The sequence below is a fragment of the Episyrphus balteatus genome, chromosome 2 (assembly GCF_945859705.1).
Source record: "Episyrphus balteatus chromosome 2, idEpiBalt1.1, whole genome shotgun sequence".
NCBI lineage: Eukaryota > Metazoa > Arthropoda > Insecta > Diptera > Syrphidae > Episyrphus > Episyrphus balteatus.
Window position 1 is genome coordinate 54815474 of NC_079135.1, and position 26842 is coordinate 54842315.

A 26842-nucleotide genomic window follows, 5' to 3' on the forward strand; every position below is an offset into this window, starting at 1 on the left:
GAAAAAACGGGAAAAAACGAAAGTTAAAGTTCCAAGTTGGCAGTAAAATTCCGTAGCTGAAATTTTGCACTTTCGTTTTTCTGTCGTTTTTAATTCTAAAAAAACAAAAACTACTCAAAATACATCGCAGATTTTCGTACATTCTCAAAACAAAGTTTATTTGTAAAATAAATAACTGCATTTTGTGTAAAACTTGCAATTTTTCGTGTTAACAAATATATGTACGTGCATATATAGGTAAATAATCTTATGTTTTTCCTAGGGTGAAAGTTATCAAAAAAAAAAGAAAAACTTGTTTTTATTTCAAAAATTGTGTTGGAAACCTGTCGACTCGCCTTCTTCTTGTGTTCGAAAAAGATAAATCTATTGTAGGCAAATATTGCTGTAGTGCGGGTATAACAGTTACCTTATTGTTTTTGTTGGTGTCATACAAAATAAAAAGTTCGCAACCATCCGATCAGACAGAGACAGCCAGTTTAAACCTGTCAACTTGGCACCAGTGTTTTTTTCACTTCACGAAACGAAAATTTTTCTGTCGTTTTATTGTTCCTTGTGGGGATTAATTTTGAGGAAAAAAACTGACAAAATTTTCTGTTTTAATTGAGTATATTATATTTTTGGCTATATATTCTAAACAGCTAATTGTGATTTGTGTTTGTGAGCCAATAAATTGAGAAAATCGTATTCAAAATTTGATTTTTTCTCAACCCTACTTCGTCGAAAAGCAACCAAACGAAAACATCCACGTAAACTCGTTGAACGTCAATCCAATCACCTCACCTCAGAGTATTTTTTATTTAAATTCTCTTTGCGATTAGCTTGCACAATCAACGAATAAAAAATAAACTAAATATGAAATCCAGTTTATTGAAAATGTTGTAAAATGCTCGATAGGTAATTTTTGAAGTTAGTAGTGGGGGTAAATTGAAACGAGTCCGAGTGCATTTTTAATTGAAAGTAAAATTTGAGACTGGGAGAAGAAGGAAATATCGATTATTCAATTAATTAAGAACGGAAATGTCGTGGGCCCCTAACCGCCAGCCGGCGAATATGGCCAAACCACCACCTTCATCTTTGGTACCGCTCCAGCATTTACAACCCCAGCAGGTGGGTGTAGTTGCTGTTGGTAGTTCTAGTGATCATGGTAGTACGGGAAATTTTGGCTCTCAGGTAAATGTCTAATGTTGTTGTACATGTAGCAAGTAGTTCGAGAAAAGTAGTTTGTTGCTTTTAATTAATTTTTTTTTTTTGTTTAATTTCTTTTTTTGCAAAAAAAAATAAAGATTTAAAATTATGTAATATAGTTAGGTGCCTGGAGGGAAGGGGGGCGTTTATCTTTCTAATTAAACATCAACAACAAGCATTCATTCTTGGGCAATTTGTTACTGTCCTAAATCTATCATCGGGAATCTTTCTGATTATTGGGTTGTTATAATATTGAAAGTGTATTTCACATACTCTCAGTGGCGGATCCTTCTGTAAAAAACAAAAAATTATAAGACAAATGGTAGAAGCAAGGTCTTATACAATATACAGGGTTATTTTTTTTAATGGGCTGGGTGTGTTTTTAGAAATTATCCATTAGCATATTTGGACAAAGTCCGTTTTAGGCCATGAGAACAATTTTTGATTTCTTACACATTTTTTTAACGAAAGCTTAAAAAACTTGAAAAATCATATAGGTTACTATGGCTACAATAATAGCCTGATATCATAATTTTTTTGACAATATTTTTGAACCAACAAATTAAAAATTCAGTGAGTTTATCGCTTCAAAAAGCCCTACCGCATTCGTTGTGACGGCAGTGTATCCTGATCCACGAACATTCTATCATAACTAATCGCAAAAACGTAAATGCCAAAAACATTGCGCTTTAAAACATTTATACATATATTGATACGTCAATGCTTTTTTTAAAAGTGAAACGCAACAGGGATTTAATGCAATAAATATTAAGTGTTGAGCTGCTGATGCACTGAATCTGTGTGTACCTATGAAGGGACTAAGTTCAACCCAAAACACGATTGTGGAAAAAATCGTTAATTTACATATGCTTCTAATACAGTTATTGCCTTATACTTTAGGACCTTTGGAACCATAAGCTACCTTCCATGTAAACATTTTGTAAAAGTATCATTTTCCCAAACCGGTTCCTACGATTTTGATAAAAATATTCAGCTTCTAGTTTTTGAACAAGGTTTATCTTTTCATAGAAAAAGGGTTTTCCGAAAATTATTATTAACAGTATCTCCTACTCGCTGAGGAAAAAAAACGAAATGTAAAATGTTTTAAAGTCAACGTTGAAGCCATATTAAAAACAACTTACCCACATGATTATTGTCTTCAACACAAAATCATTCCGAAAAATAGTTAAATCAAAGTAGTTTTCGTTGATTTTAACTTGTTTTTTCCTTAATTTTTTTTTAATTTCTGAAAAACTTTACCTGAGTTTTCCATACAATTTCCTCAAATATACATACATATGCATATTTGATCTAAGATTTTGGATAAAATTGAATAGAAATATGTACATACATTCTAGATTTAACTTTAAACATTAAAACAAAACAATTATGTACAAAAATCATTTACAAAATTTCGAGTTACATACATTTTTTGATGGTTTTCTTGTAATACAAATATTTTGTGCATTTGAACAAAACCGAATTTCTAGTCCGCGCCTGCATACTCCAAAATTTTAAATAGTAATCGTGTTATGAACCCAAAGCAGAAGTTATTGGAATAAAGTAATCTTTAATACTGCAAAAATTAATTTCTTAACTTTAAAAATTGACGAAGAAGGAGCACTAGATTTGTTTTAGAAACTAACTTTTTACATACAAAAATAGATCGATACTAAATTTAAAACTCGTTTTCTGAAAAACCAATTTTTTGAGTTATGACAGTGTTCAAGTAAATGAGCGACATGCACGCAATAAGACCAATAAAACGAGAAATTGATATACCTATTTTTTTCAAAATTCTATCCGACTTGCTTACTTACTTACTTAGGGTCAACAATTTTGGCCTCAATAAGCTTCTCCAGCCAGGTCTACCCATAACCAGCTGATTCCAGTTTTACACGCCAAGTTGGTTGAGGTGCCCTTCTACAGCGCCGTTACCTTGGGTTGGAGTGATGGCCATTATTTTCCATGCGCTCCACATGACCTGAACCATTACATGTACAATCCGTGCAGTTCCTTTTTGTATCCTCCTCTCCGCGTTGTTTTTGTAATACATATAAATTCTTGATGGACGTACGGATAGCTATACAAAAAAAAGTAAAATTATAGTTAAAATTAATGAATAATGTACATTCGTATGCAAGTCTTACAGAGTGTTATCGATCTGCGATTATCTTTCGTCGCCGATCGATTTATAATTAAAGAATTAACTAAACCCATCCCCCGTCGCGTCGAGTATTTTTTAGTGCAGGTTAAAGAAAGAAAGTCTCTATAGACTGTAAAAGGAATTGCCTCGAGTATTGAGGCATTGAGTTTTCCATAAAATTGAACTTAAAAAAAATAGTAAAAAACTATGTTTCAAAAAAGAGTCCACAAAAAACCACAAGAAAATTTCATTTTCCTCAATAATTCAAAATAATTCAATACTTAGTGAAATTTCATTTCTTACTAAATTTTGAATGGGATATATTAAATCTCTATAGTTCATAGAAAATATACCAAGTACAGCCACCTGTCATTAAGTGTCACTAACAGCTCGAGTAAGAAAAAAAAAATTTGCAAAATTTTTCTAAAGAATAAGAAAATACATGGATAAAAAATTCAAAAATAGTTACCAAACGTTTTCAATAAATTCGTTTTTAGAAAAAAAAAATATTTTTTTTAATCCAAAATGTGAATTTTTTGAAAATCAAAGTCACTTGATTAATTATGTCGAATTTGCTTTAAAAAAGTTTTATCTTTGGGTTGGGTGCTTCTGCTTGTTTTTGAATTTCCAAGAAAAACTGTTTCTTAAAACTTAACTTTTAGTGCCATTTGAACACATGTTGTTTTTGATAATATCACGAGTATTAAATGGCAGGTAGCATAAAACTAAGAGCTTTAAGAGTAGTAAAAAATGAGAAAAAAACAGTCCCCTCTAAGGAACCTCCCAAAAGAGTTTGAAGAGTTTTTGAGTTCGATTTTTGTACGACTCATTAACTTGCCTTATAGTATACATACATATCTATCCATCGAAAGAAAAAGGCTATTGGGCTAGAGCCACGTTCGATAATTAATGAAAACAATAAATATTCTTTTACTTTTTACTAAAAGATAATTTAATTTTAATTTTAGCTTTTGCGATGCTTTTAATATTTCTTACATAATTTTATTTATATTAAAATGTTTCTTTTAAGGCGGTTTGGAAGCCAAACTTTAATCAGCAACAACTCATGCAACCAGTTCAGCAACCTCCACCAAACAATTGGGCTACACATCCAATTGGCAATGTCTTTCAACAAAAGCAAGAAAACATTTTGGCTCCCATGCCTCAACAAACTCAACAAACTCAACAACAAAACAATAACTGGACCCCACAAGATTTTCATACGCCCTCAACTCAACGACAACAACAACCAGCTTTGCCTACATCAGGATATTTTCTGAATCAAGACAATTTTAATCAACCGCAACAACAGTACCCTGTGTTGCAACCGGCGTATCCACCCCCACAGCAATATCAACAGCAAAATGTTCAGCAAGCTGTTGAATTACCACTTGCTACTCCAGTGGCACCTGCTGTTCCTGTAAGCTATTCGCGTCAAAGCACACAGCAGATGGATAACGTGCAGGAAGCATCCGATTATTTTGATAACAAGTCTAGCAACACTAATGATGGCTGGGGTGATTGGGATTGGAATGATAATAATCTTCAACAGCATCAGGTACAGCAACAACAAGTTCAGCAACAGCAGGTACAGCAACAACAGGTACAGCAACAGGAGGTGCAACAACAACAGTTACAACAACATCAAGAACAGCAACAACAACTACAACAATCGCTCCCAGTTGCAACTTCTATATCAGGAAACTTGCAAAACAACAATACCAGCATTGACGACAGTTTTCGCATTGAATCGAATGATAACTGGCAATGGGGGCAAACTGTAGAAAAAACCCAACAAAATAATAACCTGGGCTCTGATGACCACCACCAGAATTCCCAAAAACCTCCACTACAAGGACATGGCGAAAATAATGCACCTCAACCATCAACGAATAGTTCGGAGTCGATTGCATTAATTCCTCCACCACAACCACAGGCCCCCAACCTACAGCCTGCGTTGGTCACACTTCCGCAGCAAATAATACATGATTCGGCAGTTCTTGTCAAACCAACTAATCTTCCTCTAAACGATGTATCAAGCTTACCAGAGAACACACAGTCTAACAATAACATACCGAGTCCAGTTTATGTTTCACAAGCTAAGCCCGTTCCAAAGCCCCCACGCCAATTTGCCAGTCCTCCTGGTACATTAAGCGATACCGTGAATTCTATCGGGCCCACAACGCCACCACACGCATTTCAAAATCGACCAGAACATCAGCCAGCTACTATTTCAGCGGTTCAAATACCAACTTCAAATCCAACACTGCCTCCTCCGATGATAAGTAATGCTTCATCGTCTTCCACGGCATCCAACAACCCTTTCAAAAGGGCTGGATTACCACAACACCACCGAGCGGATATTGTTGCACCACCAGTCAATGTACAAGCATCCAATTTAGTAGCTCCACCAGCTCCTTTTTATGCCTCTCCTCCACCACCTCCTGAAGATTTTGCAAATCCTTCTGTGGAAAATCACGAGGTAATTGCTCCCGATAACTCTGAAATATTGCATGAAAATCAAGAAATAGCACCCAACAACGATCGCAACGAATATCTTCAGACCAGTCATTTATCTGAAATTGGTGGTGGGCATGCTGATGCTGCATTTAATATTGAAACGCAAGAACAATATAATGAATCAGATGACTTTCCTCCTCCAGGACTGTCGAGATTAGTTTTAGGTCAGCCAGAAAATGAATCTCGCCAAGTTCCTGGAACAGAAGATGACAGCAGTTTGAATATTGAGCGCCAAGCTGATGGAGAAGATACCGACCCAACACAATTGAGATCTAACTTTGCTTCGTCCTCCGATAATAACCAAAACAATGCTTTGCCAAGTCAAATTGACATTACTGCGGATCGAAATTTGTATTTAGTTCCAGGTGAAAGTGATGCTCATGAACAGCGAGTTGTTACTGGTCTAGAAAATGGCTCTTCAACCACTGTTGCACTACTTCCCATTCAAGTTGAGCAGAGGGAACTTGAATTAGATGGAGAAAATATTGAAGATCAACACCAACCACAGCAGCCTCAGCAAACCTCGCAGCATCATCATTCCCATCAACATCGACCTGCAAGTCCTGTGCAAAATGTTCGCGATGAAGCCCTTGATGGAGCCAACAGCCTCGACCGTCAAGTACAAGGGAGCCAAAATAAGAATCAAGAAATTGGATCAAATTTGACTCAGGAAACAAATTTAAAAGATCTTTCTAACATCTCCACTGGAAATGACGAAAGCGACCAACGCGATCGTCATTACAATAAAACTCGGCGAGGAATAGCTGATACTGACAACAAAAAACGTCGTTCTGGTCACGAAGCAAAAGAAAATCGATACGAAAGCGAAGAATCAGAGTTTTCTAGTGATAGAGAACGACGCCGATATCGTGAGGGTAGCGTGCGCAGCGAACGGGATAGGGAAAGGGATAGCAAGGAGCGCAAAAGACGTGACAAACGTGAAAGGGAAGCTGGGGGCGAACGCGATCGGGAACGTTATAGAGGTGATGATCGTGAAAACAGATATCGAGAAAAATTCTACCGTGATCGTGAGGGTAAACAAAGTGGTCGATATGTTGGTGGTCGTTATGATGTTGATTCAAAATATGAAACAGAAAGTTCAACTCGCCACGAACGCCGAAGAGGTGGAGACCGTGGAGATAGATCTGATCGTGTTGATCGTGAGGCGTACGAAGAGTACCGAAGATATCGCAAATACGACCCTCGCGAAGAACGTGGCGGCCACGACAGACGTGGAGGACCTCGTGTAGATGGAGATAGACGTCGAACCGATAGGGAATACCGAGAAGAACGCGATACGCGTCGCCACAAGGAAACGCGCGAAAAACCTCGCATTGAATACGAAGAATATCGTAAGGCAAGCAGTCGCAACGCAAGAGAAAGTGATATTGAAAAAGATTCTCGTATACGCGAAAAAGATCCCCGCTATGCTGGTCATAGCATGTATGGTGGATACTCTGGATATGGATATGATCCGTATGCAGCCTATTATTATGAACAGATGGTAAGGACAAATCCACAGGCATACTCCGAATGGTACAAAAAGTACTATGGACAAGCCCCAGCACCCGAATCGATAACTAACAACGGCAGAGAATCGGTTCATTCAGGGCGAAGCTCAGCAAATAATGAGAAAGATCGGTGAGTTTTATTTTTTGATGGTGACGATGAGTAAATGAAAAAGCTTTTGTACATTTTCACAGTTTTCGAATACTAAGCAAAAGACATTTAACACTTTGGTAGTTGTGGCTGAAGATCAATTTATTTTACTTTTTATTTTTAAATACACAAAAACATAGGTATAACTTGAAAAAAAAAACTTTAATTTTTTGTTGCAACAATAGAAGTTAGTTTTTATTTGATGTGTGAAAGTTAAAGGTGTTTCTTCAAAGAATAAAAATATCATCTATATAAGATGAGGTATTCAATGATTTTTAAAGCATTTGGACATTGAATACACTTATATTGTTGATTAATTTTTAAAATTGTTTTTTGAGTTTTCACAAATTTCTATTGACACTTGAAATCAATACTTTTCGCAAAACCCGTTTTTCACAAGATTAATTTTCAATTAAATCTTCGTGGTTTTCTGTTGTTTACCTCAATAACGATGGGCGAAATGTCTTAAATTCTTATTTCTCAAATTTAGATTTTCTGTTTCACATTATTTGACGATTATCAACTCCTAATTTTCATTCAAAAAATAACTTCCCACATCATTTAAAATATAATTCAAAACAAGTTGCTAACAAATATTGAAGAATTTTATGATGCACAGTTTGTTTTTGAGTGGATATTTGTGTTGGTTGTTTTAATTTCTTTTTATGTTTCAACCATTTCCTGTTTTTATATAATCATCAAAACATTTCTATACACAAATCTCTTTTATCATTTTAACCGATCAAGACAAAATTTATAATTAAAAATATTGAATATATAAACTTTTTGGTTTAGTTCTCTTAAATCAAAGAATAAAGTAGGGTAAAGTTATAATATTTGAGTATAAAAATATTAACTTCTGAAACTTTTAACATTTCATTATCCGGATTAAAAAAAAAACATAAATTCCTTGAAAACAAAATCAATTTAGGTATACCGCTCAACACCATCAATACATTCCACATACTGGTGATTATCAACGACATTTTATGCCTCCTGGGTCTATGGCCGCCAATATGTCGTCGGTTTCAATGAACTCTACCATGAATGAGTCACAGCAGCAGCAAAAACTACAACAACAACAGCGAAACTACGGCTTAAGTGGTGGACCATCAACTGGGAATCTGTCGCAAATTAATCAACTATCTGGACCGGATTACTATGCATCAACAGCTCGATCATACTATGCCCGAAGTGAATATACTGAATCAAGGTGCTTACAATAAATTAACTTGTTTAAATACAAAGAACCAAAAATAAAAGCCAGTATTTTGTAATTATTGTAATGCATTAAATTATGTAACAGTAACTACAGAGCTCCTTTACTGCTACTAGTAGAAGCTGTAAACGATTAGAATATAATATATGTATTTTAAACCCTAAATGACCACATAGAAAATATAAAAAAAAAACTACAGCTGTTTGATGATTAAAATAATGGATTTTTTAAAATAGCTGTCTTGAAATATAAAAATGTGCAAATGGTTCATATTGGCGTATGATATTATCCAGAAAATTAATATAAAATAAGAGAAGGTGAACTTTAAAATGCATCGGTTTTCATTACAGTTCAAACGGTATTTAACATATTCTTTTGGATTCAATTTAAAAGCCCATAAGGGAGTCTTTAATCCTAATTCTTAAATAAAAATCATAGATTAGGTTTATATTTAAATACATTTTAAATACATATTATTATATTATTGAAAGTTTGGAATATTCCGTATTCTATTTCACCTATTTCATTATTTTTACCACCATCGATTATATTACATTGCTCACTGCTAGTTCTTTTTCTTGTGTGTGTATGAGATCGCAATCGAGAAAAAAATTAAAAAATCAATTTTTAAATCGTGAATAACTTCTTCAGAACTCAATTTAGGGAAAATTACTAAAAGACCTTTTTTGTAGAGAATTAAATTTCCTATAAGAATCTGTCGTGGTTTTATTTTTCTATTCACTTATTTGCTCATCACAAAATTCCAAAGTGAAACAGTCAAATTGAAAAAACACTTCGATTTAAAAAGCTTAATTACTCGAATACGGCTCGTCTGACGAAAATTTTCAATCAGATCTTTTTTGTAGGAAATTTAATTTTATATAAGAAAAAATGAACAGAAAATTTTTTTACTTTGATCGTCTAGCAGTTCTGTTGTAACACATCATATCATGTATAAAAATAAAAAACACCGATGATAGACCTCTTAAAATTATTTTTAACGGCTCAAATTTTCACCAAATTTTTTTTTCATCATCCTGAACAAGATTTTCGAAGTAACTTTCAAAAAAAAAAATATTTTATTTTTTTGGCCCAGTCTAATGTGTATAAATTATGTATGAAAACAATGCTAATTCAGCAAGTGCAATTTCAAAATTCTTTTATCCGTACAGTAAGAAAAAAAATACGATAAGTATGTACGCTCAATATTTTGTCATGGTTAACAGGTATTTTCATTTCACTTTTCCCTAACAATTCATAATAATAACCGATGCATTTAATGAAATAAGAAATAATAACCAATAAATATATTACTTACGTAAATATATACGATTTTTTTTCAAAATATCATTTTTTTTGTATAGAAACGAAAATAATTTGAACTTCTTTCAACAACAATATGTATTTATGAGACCTTGATACATAGCAGAACTTTGTTCATATTTGACGTAAAATAAACTAACCTTATCATGTTACATACACTTATTTCATAAATAAGAACCGATAATCATTTTTAAAATCCCCCTTGCGCTTCATATAATTTTATGCTTAATCTTTCTATTTGGTGTTTTCTTAGTTTTTTATTTGGTTACATTGTCAAAATACATTATTTGCTTTAAAAAATAATATTTTTGTCTCAAATTGTGTAGAATTAATCAATTTCATTTTAATATTTTCGATTTAACGCAAATTAGGCCAGATAATTTGTCACATAATTTAGTTGATGCTCCAAATTCATCAACCCAAGAAGATCCTCAACGACTAACGCCACATAAATTTACGATCGACCATCCAATTGTTTCACTGGGACCAGGTTTAATGGTCACTGTAAAACCCAATTACTCTCAAAGCGGAATAACAAATGTTGTGAAGATTTTTAGAATGGGTTGTAATGATGCAACTAATAAACTGTTTCAATCGTTCCCTGGTCCACTGATCCGTGGTCTTACACACAAGAAGACTATAATAGAATTTTGTGAGGACCAGATTCGCCTCGGACCACATTCGGCTATTAATCCTTCACGACAAAATTCAACAAACAGCCTGTCTGTGGTAGGACAACCGAATAAGCCATCATTCACTTTAATGTGGAATTTATTGATTCTTTTATTGCGGCAAAATGGCGTAAGTTATTTTGTATTTAATATAATACCAAATAAGGACATTACTAATAAATGTTTTGTTTAAATTTCTATTTCAGATGGTTGTTGGAACTGATATAGCAGAGCTTCTTATTAAAAATCAACAACAGTTTCCATATGAGAGTGCACAAAATTCTGTGGCTTCAAATTCAAATCTACGTGAATCTCTGCAATCAGATGAACAGCGAAAATCTAAAGAGAACACCCCGAGTGAGCCAATACAGGATGAAGATGAATCATCAGCAGACGAATCAGATGAACAAACATCAAAAACGTCTTCGCTTAGTGAAGATGAAATAACCGAAAAGTTCCGAAACTATTTACTCTATGGAAATGTTAACGAAGCCTTAGAATGGGCAACAGACAAAAACCTCTGGGGACATGCATTGTTCTTAGCGTCAAAAGTTGATAGACGCTCACACGCAAACGTCATGATGAAATTTGCAAACAAACTCTCGTTGAACGATCCTCTTCAAACATTGTATCAACTGATGAGTGGCCGTACACCATCGAGTGTAACCAGTGTTCAGGATGAGAAATGGGGAGACTGGCGTCCACATTTGTCAATGATTTTATCCAACACTTCACAAAAACCAGAATTGGATAGGAAAGCAATTACAACGCTCGGCGATTCACTTTTCAATCGTGGAGATCTGTTTGCGGCTCATTTTTGCTATTTAATGGCTCAAGTTGGCTTTAGCAAATATCCAGAGGAACGAAGTGATACAATTTCATCACAGAATTTGGTTAGGTAAGTAAATAGACATACAATCAAATTTCTTTCTTTTCTTCTAAGTTTACTCAATACTCATTTATTAACTAAATCAATTATTAAATTAAAACTCAAAAAAAATTTGTGTTCAAAAATTTGGAAAATTGTACAGAACACTATCATTAAGCCCTTAAATGGATTCTGAATATATCTATCTGTCATTTTTGCCCAATAAATACATTTGAGAGGACTTTTGGGTGCTTTCGAACGCTTCTGGGTCACTAAACGAAAACCAATCGTAAACGACATATTTATTGCCTATTTACGATTGAACACTGAAAAACACTTGAAAATTATTGATTTTTATTATCGAATTTCGTGCTCTGTGAAAAAATGTTTCTCTTTTTTATCGATAAAAATTGTCTATGTTGTAAGCTAAAGCGTAGCACTTGCACGATGAGGGACCTCAGACAATACAGTTGTTTTATTTAGAAAACTGCACTGTTTCGTGCGGTCTATAGTCTGGCCGAATCTATGGCCCGTATTTATTCAAAGATGACGGTAAGAAAAATAATACCTTCAATGGTGGCCATTGTTTTTCAATGGTGTCGAACTTTTTGCGACGATGCTAAAAGCATACAGTACGCCAATAAATGGACCGAATTGTCACTTAGCATCGAAAAATTAACGACATTAAGCCAACTCAGTTTTTTTTTTGTGAATGGTTGCAAAGTCGCTTTCCAAACTAGCTTCTGCCTGCTTGAAGCGAAAAGTTAGAAAGTAGTCAAAGGATTAGTTGAAATGATTCTTGCAGGGAAAGTGGTTAAGATTTAACCCAGATGTTACATCAAACTTAGTAAAATCAATGGCTTCTAGAGAATTTCCCATAATCGTTTCAAGAGGTATTACTCAATGTTTTAATCAAAACCAACATTAAGATACTGGAGAAGTCCGAAAAAGTGGTATTGCTAGTTAAGTCCGTTGGTATCTGCATCTGCGCGTCTATCTGTACACATTTCCACAGCCTAAATGGGTAGTCAGATTTCCTTCAAATTTGATACAGATGATTTTTATGGAATTCTGAAAGTTATTTTTTTTGTTTCTTTTTTTATGTCTCCCATAGAACGTGTACAAATGTTTCCAATTTTTGCAAATTTATCGAAAACCGCTCTAACGATTTTGATTAAACTTTGCATACATAACATTCAAATTGCAATTGCAGACATTTTTAGTTTTTCTCAAAAAAGTAAGAAAAAAAGACTTGTGGCACTCGAGGACTGCCGCGGTTAAGCTATTGCATTTTTTATCAACTTATGTAATTATAATTTGTTTACTTACACTACACAAAACCAATAATTATGTTATGTATCTAACTTTCAATTCATATACCTACCTAAAAAAAAAAAAAAAAAAGGAATATAAACAAAAAAAAACATCAACATAGAAACTCTATGAACAAAGGGAATTTCATCATCAAATTTAAAATCAAATAGCAATTGGTATACGACGATTTCATACATCTACATAAACAAGTCTTATAAGCAACAAGGTCACATTTGAAAATATGCATACATACAATCTCATCTGTCATAAACTTCTCCAGATCAAAAAATAAGAAAACACAAGAATACTTTTTCTCGTGTTATTTAATATCGCAATCCCAACGCAACGCTTTATTCGTTCACAAATCACAAGTTGAACAAGAAACAAAAGAATAGGAAGAGAAAACTAAAGAAAAAAATACGTAGATAATTTTCTTTGCTCACATACCATTTATGGTCTTCTTCCTTACTCCTTTTTTTGTTGTCTAACACAATTTATATAACCCTCTCTGTTTGAACCAAAAAGGAAAACCATTCACACAAACGGCACTTTCTTGCTCTCGTTCGTCTCGATTCATGGAAGCTTCGTACAATTGTACATTCGTACCATGTACACAGATACCATACACGTTTAGTGAACCATCCATGTGTGCGGCGTAATAATTTTTCGTTACTATTTTCGTTACTAAATTTTTTGGTTTAGTCCCCATCCCCATGCCAAGGTCTGCCATAAAATCTATGCAATAGCTTAAAAAAATTCATTGAACAAAAATGTATCCTCCATGTCCACTCTTCCAATGTTCTTATAAAGTTAACCATATTCTTCCTTTTGTTACAGACTAGTTCTTCTAGGATCTTCACATCAAAAAGAATTCGAAGAATTTGCGACAAACGAATCAATTATGATGACTGAGGTCTACGAATATGCATGTTCTTTAAACGATGACAAATTTTCTCTTGTGGAGTTCCAGGTTTACTTAATAATGATACAAATACAAATATAGAATGAAATGCACATACTTTTAATTTTTCAGCCTTACAAATTGTTGCTTGCTACTCGAATGCTAGATTATGGATACCAACTAAAGTGTTTAATGTATATGGAACAAATTTCTTTGCATATAAAACGAGATCCATCGAAATATGAGGCATTGTTTATCAATCAGGTATATAACTTTTTTCCTTATGGTGCTTGATGATTTAACAAAATCATAATTTTAATGCCTTAGGTGTATGAACTTGCTGATCGTTTGAAGTACTACGATCCAGTCCTTGAAAAGTCGATGGATGAAATAATGGCCGATGGTGAAGATCATAATAATGATGTGCCTTTTGATGAACAACCTTGGCTACAAGAGCTTCGTTCATTAGCCATTGAACATACGGTACACAATGATAATAAGAAATAATTGTGAGTTTTTTTTTTTAATAAATATTCAAAACAGGTTCAACCTAATTCCCAAGATATTAATGAAGACTACCAGCAGACATCGAATGTAATTGATCAGCAATTTGCAGAAATTAATCGTCAGTTTAACGAGCTTAATTTGCAATATGATAATACGAATACATTGATACAAGACCAGCATCAGCAACTTCCATCTCAAACAGATCCAACGCAAGTGCAATATATTCCTCAACCAGATGGTAGCCAAATTTCTCAAACAAATGAGCAGATATATCCACAATTTTACAACCCAATGGATGGTCAAACAACACATGATGTTGCTTCGGAAGGAATAACGAATGTTAATGGATATATGCAACCGACACAGGAACCATACCAACAACCATCGATACAATCAAATTACGACCGGGAAAACAATCAAGCATATACATCGTATGGTCAAGACGAACAGCAACAATATTGGTCAAATCAGGCTAATATACAAAACGATGAGGTACGCTAAAATGTGTTGTTTTATTTTTTTCTGTTGAAAATTTTCAAATTGTGCAAGAAATTTCGTAGAAAAAAAATCGTTTATTTGAATTTACACACAAAATATTAAAAGAAAATAATATAATCACAATTTGGGAAATTTATAAATTGAAACATTGAAATGTGATGTGCCAGTGCCCGTCTCAGAGCTTTTTCATTATTTAGTATTAAGGGTATGTTTCTTTATATGTACATTTGCATTTGTTAAAATTATTTTGATTCATGTGTTGTTACGAGCTAAGTTATAATTTGTACCATGAAGCACCAGTTTGTCCTGAAGTAAAAATTGCATCAGTTTTGAACATCCAGCGACTAATTTTATTTTTATTTGTGTTGGTATTTTTTGATTTTATCCAAAAAATTTTGAACACTTAAAATCAACTTTTAATTTAGATTGATGTAAGTTTACATAATTTAAAGTTACTACGCCCAAATTATTGAGAAATTTAAAAACTATGTAGTTTATTTGAAAAGAAGTTTTGTGAAGGTTTTATTGTAATTGTTTTTCATAATATATTTGTGGAAATTGTGCTACTTAAAACATTCACAAAACAAGTTTTCAGATAAAACTACTTTTCAAATGTCTGAATAATACGGTCGTTATTGTACATTTTAATTTTATCCGCAGCAATACTAAATTTCTATTATCATATATTTTATATAATATATAAATAAAATAAAACACAGATAATATTATTATCTGTGTTTTATTTTCCTCGTGATCCAGATCAGATCATTGTTTTTATAAGCCTTACAACAAAAGCTGGATTTTGTTTTGTTATTGTTTCGCAAAAAAATACAACTATCTGGGGTCGAACTACGCATACGTACGTTAAGGTATTGACGCTTTATGTCTATATCATTTTCTTCTGATTAAATAGAGAGAGCAAAAGTCAAGTCAAAACGTTAACGAACGTATGCCGTAGTTCGACCCCTGATCTGGATCACGAGAAAAATAAAACACAGCTGTTGTATCGTTAAATTTAAAATTTAATGTAAATATTTTAATTTTTATACTTATTTTTTTTTTTTAATTTTTTATAATTTAAAATTCATTACTCAGCTTGAGATTTTGTTAAAATATCCTCAAAAGTTCGTCAAGTATTTGAATATAACTAAATGAAAGAGTCTTCCTGAGCTATATTTCCTGGGCTATATTTTTGTGTGCTCATTGATTTTGAAATTTACCTTATTACAAACATGGTTTTGTATTTGAGAATTTTGTTTTCCAAATATTATTGAAACTCAGTGGAACTTCTCTTCTGTTTTTAAAAAGGGTTTCCATGGGTAAAATAAATCAATTTAATTTGTATCTAACACAGATTTAGCCTGTTTTTGCATTCCAAGGGGCAAAATATATTAATTAATTTTTAATTTAAAATCAAATATGCAGAGCTAGATTTTTCGGCAGATTTGCCTCTCTGTGGAATCATTTTTGGTTCTATTCTATGGTATTAAACAAATAAATTTGACAACTTAGTGGGTACGTTCAGGAAACGTTAAGGACTAAATATTTAGCTAACATCATTGTCAGAACGGGCATTTAGGAAGATGAGTAAATCGAGTTAAGAGATTTCTCTGGCAGTGGTTAGCCGAGGTCTTCGAAATGATCATGATCTCAAAATATAATAAAACATCGTTTTTGTAACAACGTCATCGTTGCAAATTAAAAAATCCTCAGCTGAATTTTGTTTTGTTTTCTGCGATCGTGAATCTCCTTCGGAATTTGTTTCCAAGGAAAAAAAATCCTATGAATGACAGCTTAGTTTCCCTGAAAAATATATTCCGAGCGTAACTTTTCATGATCGTTTCGTTCCCATATGGTAACATTCCCAGGAAAATTTGTATCCACGATAGCCCCCAATATTTTTAAATAGGACGTTGTAGATATGGAGAGAAAAAAAAAAACTAGATTAAAAATTTTCGAACTTTCGTTTCATTTTTGAAAAATGGATAGCCAATGGATATCCATAAAAAAAACATGGAGTATGAGATTTTTTGCTTATTTTTGTCTCTCAAAAAAATGAACCGCAATATCGAAAATTTAATCTTTTGGTTTTACCTCGTCTAGATCTCCAACTTCACATTTAAAACAAAAACATATTTTGCAACGATTATGTTGCTGTATCTTTTTTCATATTACTTTTCATATAACTAACTATAATGTAAATTAATATAACAAATATCTCTAAAGCTCTGAGAGTGTGGTGTACATCAGATCTATTTCATTAGTTTGTCAATTTTTAATAAAGGTCCAATAAAAAAAAACAGATCCGAACAATTTCTAAAGTTTATACCATTTGGTGAATAATAATTTCTAAATAAATTCAATAATGTTTTGTTTATTACCTTAAGCCTTTTGTAACTGTAAAAAATCAGCTTAAATAATACTTTTACTACTCACAATTTTGTTCTCCTTTATATAAGCTTTTGAAATTTTTCTTTATACATAGCATAATTTGTACTGTATGTTTTTTTTATTGGATTTTTAACTATTTTATAAAAAAAAAGCTAACATAAACAACGTTAGCGTAACTCTTAGTAATTATATTTGCCCTTTCCCATTAAACTACACATGGAACGCAGCTTGAGGACAAAAGTAACTCAAAATCAACTTCACAATCAGATAACTCCGATTCAATGAGTAGTACAACTAAAACCAACTCATTATACATAAACGGTCCTCAAAACACATTAACCACATCCAACCATTTGATTTCAAAATCTCAAAACAAATTATTGGAATCCCCGAAACATTTAATGGTGGAATCAACGAAGTTGCAGCAAAAGCAAAATTTGAAAAGCGTCAGCTTAGTACCAGTTGAAAGAAACTTTAAAAAACTGCAACAAAATGACTCACCGACCATACGTAAACAAAATTCTCCAAATACTCTTGGTTCGGGAACAAAACAAAAACCACTAAAACAACAGCAGCCTTATAATATAAACACAGATGTAAGTAATAAAGAATTTGCACGAAGCAAAAACTTACTTGCATCGTCGAATAAGACAAGCCAATACAAGAGCCAAACGCTTTCACTTATCCCTCGTAATCTAACTGATCAGCAATTAGTAAGGAAACTAAACCCTAATAACAAAAAATCTTTAGAATCTTGTGCAGTATCTAATTTAAATTGTATTCCATCTAGTAGTGAAATTGTGACGAATAGTAAAAGAGTAAATTTTGATCTCTCTGATAGTTTAGGAGAGAAGAAAATAAACTCTTTAGTCAGTTCGACATGTAGTAATAACATTGCTAGTAGTAAAATAAATTCCACTAAGCTTGCAAACCAGGTTTTAATCAAAAGCAAACAAAAGATGTCTATGAGCTATAAAAATATTGTTTTTAATGGTACCTATCCCATTGATATGCCTCTTAAAAGTCGTTTTAATGCTATTCTAGAGGACTATGATCCTGAAGCAAATAAAAAGAATGTTTATGATGATGAGGACGACTATGATGATGAAGATGATGAGGAGAATGATTACGATGAGGATGATGACGATGATGAATACGATATTGAGAATGATGAATATTATGAAAACCATCATGCCGCTTGGACAATACAAGAACTTTATAATGATCCTTCGATACCATTAAACTATAAAAAAATGTGTAGCGATGTAGAAACTAGCTTAACGAGCTTTGAAAGGTTTTTAGATAGTAAACAAATGATAAGAGAAAAGGAAGTTCGTACATTCGATATCGATGGCCCTATTATTGAAGAAAAGAAAAATATATAGATAGCACAAATTATTTTAATATTCCGGTAGAAATTGATAGTCTTTTTTTGTGTTATCCCTGAAAAAGCAAATTTCAATACAAATAACACCAATACTCCTATTGCGATTATCAATAATCAATAGATAAATTAAAAATATTAAAATTTGGGATTTTGAAAATGATTTTATTCTATTTTTTTTTTAAAGTAATCAACTATTTAATGATAATATTTAACTTTATATTAACTCACAGTGGTAACGAACATTATTTATAGTCAATATGTTTGTTAATTTATTAAGTTAAAAAATATTGAATTTTAACTCTGTTAAGCTATTAATTGATAATTGACATTCGCAATACGGATGCAAATATTTGTTGGTATCGAAATTTAGTGAGCAACGTTTTTTTCTAACATTCATGAATGTATCCTTCTTCTTATCGGAGATAGTTACATTCAAACGAAAATGTCATTTTAAAAGATATGTTGCATGTCAAAAAGTACATTTTATCGATATCATTTAGTCACACTTTCAATACGGCCACAAAAGGTCGTGCCATGTCTTTAACCTCTATATCTTCGTTTTATTGTCAAAAACAATGCTTTAATTTAATTCATGAATTTTTATGATTACAACAACACAAATATCACCCCGATGCCCGATAACATATTCAAAGACCTCCGAGTTCCTTTTCATGAACTCTTTCAGAAAAGAGAATAAATGGGAAAGGTTCGCAAACTAAGACATTATGCCACTTTATTTAACGGATCGAATGGGACCTAAACCTACAACTAAAATAATTTTAAAGTCGAGTAATGAATTCTTCAAAATTTTTGATTTTGATGATTTTTTTTTTCGGAGCTGTTTCTGAGGATAACCTGGAAAAGCCTTCATTGGCTCGACTATTAAAGTAACAGAATTAAGCCCCCATTTTTGCAAATATATATTATATGCGTACAAAAATAAAAAAAAACAACATTACGATGATGGAGAAGTCCGAAGAAGTTTGTTTCGTTATTTCGTCCGACGACCTGTCCGTCCGTCTGTACACATTTCCACGCTCTAAACGGATGGACGGATTTCCTTCAAATTTGATACACATGGTTTTTATACATATAATTTTCAAAGTTGTTTCTTTTTTTCGTTTTTTTATATGTGTCTCGCTTCAAAAGAGGCTCTTACAATTTTGTTTAAACATTGCACACGTATTATTCAAAGCAATTAACAATTCTTCTAAAAAAATCAAATCATAAAAGATTGGAGTTTTCATTAAAATAATTGTCATCTGTGTCGGCTCTTCCCGTATATCAACCGAGTTTCCATAAAATGCATATAGAGTCAGTTCATGTAATATACAAGTTAAGTATATAAAATAGCTTTGAACTGCAAAAGCAAGTCGACCAAGTAGTATATTTTACTTGAATACGAAAAACTTTCAACGATCTGTAAAAAATTTTTAGAGGATACAATTTTCTGTCAGAACCCATCATAAAAATTCATGAATTTATTTTTCCGACCCTATCTGCTATCATTTATAGATTACACTGGTTTACAGCCAAAATAAACACTCAATACTTTTTTTGTGTCGTTGTTTTTCCAAGCAAACTTAGTATTCGGGCTATATCTTGAATAATGACCAATTTGGAAAGAAGAATCGGCACCTGCAATTCGAGGATTCGAAAAATTTTGATTTTTTTTTGTAAAAAATCCATTTTTTTTGTAAAAAACTTCCTTTAAAAAATGTTTTGATTCATTGGACTTACACATTTGAGGTGACCCGGAAAAGTTATTCTAGTTTTTCTTGCTTTCCTGCTTCTTTAAGCAACCAAAGCTTCCTTCTGTTCAGATTGGTCATTTATTACTAAAGAGTGAAGATATAGCTCTAATACTAGGTATACCTGAAAACAACGACCGTATCATTTTAAAAATCATATCTCAAAAAACTATCCATAAACTTTTTTTTAGCATGATTTTCGAGTTTTATTGATTCCATACAAAAAGTATAACGACACTTGGTGTTCATAATTTTTTTTTATTATTTTTTTTTTGTAAACAAGTGTTATTAGAACAGTGCCCTCTTCATTATTGAAGTTGAAGTGTCTACCCAATTAATAAATGTAAAAATTGTTAAGACTTGTCGCTCATTACAAATTTCGATACGAACTTGCTATATTTTTGTATGTTATTATTTTTTCAATGCCCAACAAAAAGATGAATCTTACATACATTTATTGTATAAACTTATTTAATATTGAAATGTATATTTTAATGTAAAAATGCTTTAATTTTAAGTTCGGTATTATATTATGAAAAACAAAATATATATGCCACTCATTTGTTTTTAGTATTAAAAAAAAAAATTGATTCAATAAAAAAGAAACTATATCAAACTAAGGAAAACAAATATGTAATGTCTCTTATGTACTGTGATGATTTGCGTATGGAGATATTTTGGTTTTTAACAGTTTTTGTTATTATTTGGAATACAATGAAAAAAAAAAATTACGGAATCTTTTCACGGAAAAGCTACACGTTTGTTTCTTAATATATGCTTTGAAGATTTGTATATCAAGGAGTCTTAAAGTAAAATATTTATTTAACTTTTAAATGTTATAGATGAATAATACATGCATACAATGTCAGGATGATTTCAAAACTAAAACTAGTTGTAATATAAAATTCAGTGTCATCGATCTATAAGCTTTCAGTCTACTTAACACGTTTTAGGATCACGCTTCCTCTTTGTTTCTACACAATTTCTTGTCAGTAAATCTTCAACTAGTAACCATTTTCTTGGACAATATTCCATGGATACAAAACTAGCTATTAGCCAAACGTAATTTCATTTTACATTTCCTTCACTCTGTTTTACTTCAGATAGCCCACTTTGTTACAACAATTAAGAGACAAGAATTCCTGGAATGATTTGTGATAAAAATAATTTAACCTGTATACAATTATATCACACAAAAACATGCTATTGTATAAGAAAACAGTTTTGCAAATAACATACTCTCCGTACTAATGCAAAAGTATATAATTTTTTCAATCAATAACCTTGCTTTTAATCTACATTTCTTTTAAAAAGACAAAAAAAAAACTGCCAGCTTTTTTATTTAATCCGTCATCTCATTTGTATATGTTTACTTAAGTATTTTTTATTTTGTTTTCTTAAGCTAAATACATATACCAAAGAGAAGTTTCCTTAATCTTTAATAATAATTTAACATAGACTTAATGATTTTCAAAACATTATAATTGTTTAAGAACCGAAGAATAAGTTCAATTAAAAATAACTTTAGACCGCACGTCCAACAATATCGATGCCAAATTCACAATCACAAAAATCTGGATCATACGATGAAGACTCCCAGCCAGGCGACTCCAAACAAAGTGATGCAAAGAGGACAGGTAATCAGGGATCATCTGCTGCAGGACCAAAGGCTGATTCGAAAAATTCTTCAAAAGGGTATGTATAGAAACATTCAAATAAATGTATATCATTACTGTACCAACTAACTACAAAAAAAAAAAAAAACAACAGTGGACATAGTTCTAGCCAAAATTCTGGATGGTTTGGTGGCATATGGAATAAACTCTCTTTGAAACCTAAAAATCAAATGATTTTGCCTGATGACAAAAATCCAGCTATTGTGTGGGACCCAGAGAAAAAGAAATGGGTAAACACAGATGGCGAAGAACAAAATGAAGAAAGCTTAAAACCGCCGCCAAAAATGAGTGATCTTGTGCCCAAAGTAATGCAGAATTTATCAGTGTCACAAGTACAGCAGCAACACCAACAAGCGCTGCCACATGAGGAAGCTTCACAGCAACTGATTCAGACAATGCCAACGCGAAGTCTAGATCCTGTACAGACATTTAATGCGGCACCTGCATTTGTTGCCCCAACACTTGGTGAACCAACGAAACCACCAAGCTTGCAATCGAACATGTTTAAGATGCAAAGAAATAGAAGTAAGCAAAATATTTAAAGTTATTTTTGTATTGGAGGTTTATTTTTATACGCAGTCTCACTTTTTACTTTTTTCCATCACAACTATATCACAGCTTTTTGTTGTTGAGAAATGCGGGTAATAACATAGACATCGCTTAACCCTATAAATGAGATTCAAATGTGAAAAACTAAGCCATCTTAATGGCTTGTTCATATAATTGTCTTTTTGAAAACGCACATTTTGCATATCCTATACCTATATTCAATTTCCGCACGAAAAAAATGTTCAATTCGGTTTAATGTAGATGATTTAAATATAATACCATATCATTTTTTTCGCAAAGTCAGGAAAGCATTATCTCAAACAAACATCTATTTTGGGCGCAGGAAGCAAAATACTATTGCGAAATTCCACAAGAACTGCATTTAATCGAAAACCTTACGGATTTGAAATGAACAAGTTACCAAGTCTGAGAGCCCTTAAGTTGGTCTATCAGTATATTTCGTTTGACCCATTACTTTTGGGACACCCTGTATATTAGACTGATTCAAAAAAAAATTTTTTTTATGTTCAAAGCATTGTTAAAAATATTGTTGGAAATGACGAAAAAAAAATACTGTAAAAGTTTCAGCCCTTAATGTTAACATTTAGTACCGCCGCATCGCAAATTTCTATTAACAGTTCATCCAAAAAGCTTGATTTAATCATTTCCTTGTATAAAATTGAACGCTCTACAAAAAAACTCTTATTAATTTTTTTGATTTACCCCCGCGTTTCGAAGTTATTCAACTTTAAAATATAAAAAATAATTTTTTTCATTTTTTTCCGATTTTTTGACGAAATTATTAGGTTTTTCAAAAAATTTGGCAAAATTTTCGAATATTTGTATTCTATGTTGTGTTTTGGTTTCACAGATCCTTTTATATAAATCTCAAACCCCTATTACTATCATATTAGATTTCTTCAATAAATTGGAATTATTCATTTTTTCAACTAAAAATTATTTTAATTAATTTTTCGCGTCCGTTTTTTTTAAATTTTATAAATGCAATTTTGTAGAGCGTTCAATTTTATACAAGAAAATGATTAAATCTAGCCTTTTTGATGAACCATTAAAAAGATAAAAGATTCTAAACACAAATACACAATCTTCCCCATACAAATCGTATGGGAAATAGAAATTTGCGATGCGGCGGTACTAAATGTTAACATTAAGGGCTGAAACTTTTACAGTATTTTTTTTTCGTCATTTCCAACAATATTTTCAACAATGCTTTGAACAAAAAAAAATTTTTTTTTGAAATAGTCTACTGTATATAACTCTTACTAAAAAAGAAAATACCACATCCAAATTTTAAACTTAAGTTTTTTTTATTTTTTGCATAAGACATATAACTAGAAATCTGAACTCGAAAACCAAATGAAACTCCAATTTCTATTTCTTTTTTGTAATTACACGAAAAAAACGTTTTTAATTTTATTTTTGTTTAAAGCACTGAAAAACTCGTATGTTGATGTATTTAATCCATCTGGTGCGCCACCGAAACCGACAGAACAAGTTCTAGCGCCAGCCCTACCGCCTGCTGCCGTTCCATCTGGCGGTTTCTTTGTCCCAGGAGCTGCTCCTAATGACGGTGGATATCAACAGCAGCAACAGCCTACACAAGATGTAAGATCCTAAAATTATTCAATTTTGCAATAACAAAAATTTGTGTTTTTTTTTTTTTTTTTTAAGGGAGCCCCTCAATTCTATAATCCTAATCAATTCGGTGGTTATCAACAATAAAATTAAAAATTTTAAAGTTATATAAATATTAATTTGGATCGAAAACCATTAATATTTTATAATAGGCTGTTAAACTTATCTATTGAAAAGATTATTTAAGACCTAAAAGAATAATAAATTATAATATAATGTGAGTGTGCAAATGGATAAAAAGAATTGTTTAATAGTTTTTGAACATGTCAAATCAAAACGAAAATTTATTATATATTATTTAAACAAAAAAAAATTACTTTAAAAAATTTTACACCTGTATAAAAAAAATTCAATTTTCTGTTGTGATTTATATTCTACGTACTTGATATTTTGTTTATGCATGGAATACATATTATGGTTCTTATTATTAATTCAATATACAATTACAAACAATATATAATGTAGATAGAAAGAAATGGGGATACACTTCAGTGAGTGGTAAAACAAATCTTGTTCTGATAAATTTTTAGTTTAATATGTGGATTGTCTATTTTTTGTCTTAATTTAATGATAGCAAAATAAAATATTAATAGACTTCAGTTGTTTATATTTCAATTTGCATTTATTTTTTTGCTTATATAGTTTATAGGAAAAAAAAACTAATCCAATTTTATTCGTTCCTTCTGTATTAAGTCGGTGCTGGAGTTTGCTATTTTTTTATCCGTTCACATCACCCACCAAGTTTTAGACTTAAAAGTAAAAGACATCATTAAAAGATCTATTAAATGCAATTTTTGTTTGTTGTTACTGTTGGAAAATATGCACAATTTTGATCTTTAGAAATATTTAATCTGGATCGTAAATTCCACTAAGCAAAATTCTTCATACAGCTTTTTATCAACGGTCAAAAATAAAATATTTATGTGTTGATAAAATAACAGTAAAATAGAAACGAAAAAAAAAAACGATTGAATAATAAATTTAAACTTTACATTTGTTAAGCAGTAAGTAAATATTTAAAAAAGATTAAATAAATAAATTTTCTGATATAAAAAGAAACTGTACGATGTTCCAATACTTTTTCTGTTTTTTTCCAAACCCCGGAAGATTCTGAAAACCTTTGTTTGGTGCTGGAAAGAAGAGAAAATTGATTTTGATAACGGAATCAGAAAATAAAAATACTCTTTAATAACTTCACCTAGGAGTAAAAATACGGCATCAAATAAATTCATATATTAAAAACAAAAATTGCAATGGATAAAATATTTGTTCCTCAAAGTCTCATGGTCTCATTTTAAAGCTTGAATTGTTTACTTAGAATTGTTGGGAAAAACATGAAAATTCATACGATAATATTATAGTCCAGTCAAAGCGTCGGAAAAAAGGGCATTACCTTGCGCACAGAGGCACTGTCAGTTTTTATTTCATGGATCGATAGGGGTATATTTAAAAGGTTTAAACCCAATTTCTCACCACCTGATCATTCTTTTTAACGGAGTTATTCACAAAAATGCATTTTTTGGGATATTTTACTTCTAAGCTAATATCTTTGCTTCAGATTGTCGTAGACCAAAAAGACTTCAACAGTAGTTTATTTTGTTTTTTTATGTATGTTTATTTTTTGGTCTACGACAATCTGGAGCAAAGATATTAGATTAGAAGTAAAATATCCCAAAAAATGCATTTTTGTGAATAACTCCGCTAAAAAGAATGATCAGGTGGTGAGAAATTGGGTTTAAGCCTTTTAAATATACCCCTATCGATCCATGAAATAAAAACTGACAGTGCCTCTGTGCGCAAGGTCAAATGACGCTTTGACTGGAGTATTAGTGCTATCTGACAATAAATCGCACTTAATTTTTTTTAATGTTAAATTTTCCAGATACACTCTGTTTTAACTTCCGTCTTTTTTCCTTACATACTTCATTTATTTTGATTGGATCTATATAAAGTGAACAGATTTTTAAGTTCATTTACCTAAAGCTTTTGTTTCAAGCTTTTCAATGGTACCATTAACATACATACATGTATGTCAATTACATCCTGATCAATTATCGTTTGAACAGAACGCAGGGGGTCTATTACGTAATACGGAACGAGCGACAAGTCAACTATACCGAAGTAAACGATAGTCACGACAAAGAGCGATTATGTAAAACGAGAAAGTCGGTTGGCCAAACTAGACCGAAAAAAAAATTTTTTTAGGCTCACATGAATTCTACCAGCAAACGCAATAATATTGTGACAGCTGAACGAAAACGAAAGTTAAACGTTAAACGGCAGTCGTAAAGATTAACGATGATAGGGGCCCCAGGGGCCCTATTTTGTAAAACGATTATCGTTGAAACTACTTCGTTTTCTTTGAAATGCGACTACGTATTACGTACGATAATCGTTTTATTTCAACGATACTCGTTAATCTTTACGACTGCCATTCACCTATCGTTTAACTTTCGTTTTCGTTTAGCTGTCATAATATTATTGCGTTTGCTGGAAGAATTCATGTGAGCCTCAAAAAATATTTTTTTCGGTTTAGTTTGGTCAAACGACTTTATCGTTTTACATAATCGCTCTTTGTCATGACTATCGTTTACTTCAGCATCGTTGACTTGCCGCTCGTT

At 31.9% G+C, this 26842-nt stretch overlaps 1 protein-coding gene across 5 annotated transcripts; it reads left to right on the plus strand.

The window, feature by feature from the left end:
- On the plus strand, positions 1–24836 carry LOC129908228 (uncharacterized). Of its 5 annotated transcripts, none has more exons than XM_055984596.1 (14): positions 1–221; positions 4362–7492; positions 8442–8723; positions 10424–10853; positions 10930–11621; positions 13743–13875; positions 13939–14070; positions 14134–14289; positions 14350–14805; positions 17430–17798; positions 21869–22035; positions 22111–22541; positions 24016–24191; positions 24258–24836. In XM_055984596.1, the coding sequence occupies exons 2-14, from the start codon at positions 4398–4400 to the stop codon at positions 24306–24308; spliced, it is 6570 nt and encodes a 2189-aa protein (XP_055840571.1). In that variant the 5' UTR covers positions 1–221; positions 4362–4397; the 3' UTR covers positions 24309–24836. The 5 variants fall into 5 exon arrangements, with proteins under 5 accessions (XP_055840571.1, XP_055840569.1, XP_055840570.1 ...); XM_055984594.1 differs by lacking the exon at positions 1–221 and adding an exon at positions 248–1170; XM_055984595.1 differs by lacking the exon at positions 1–221 and adding an exon at positions 248–604.
- Positions 24837–26842: the final 2006 nt, after the last annotated feature.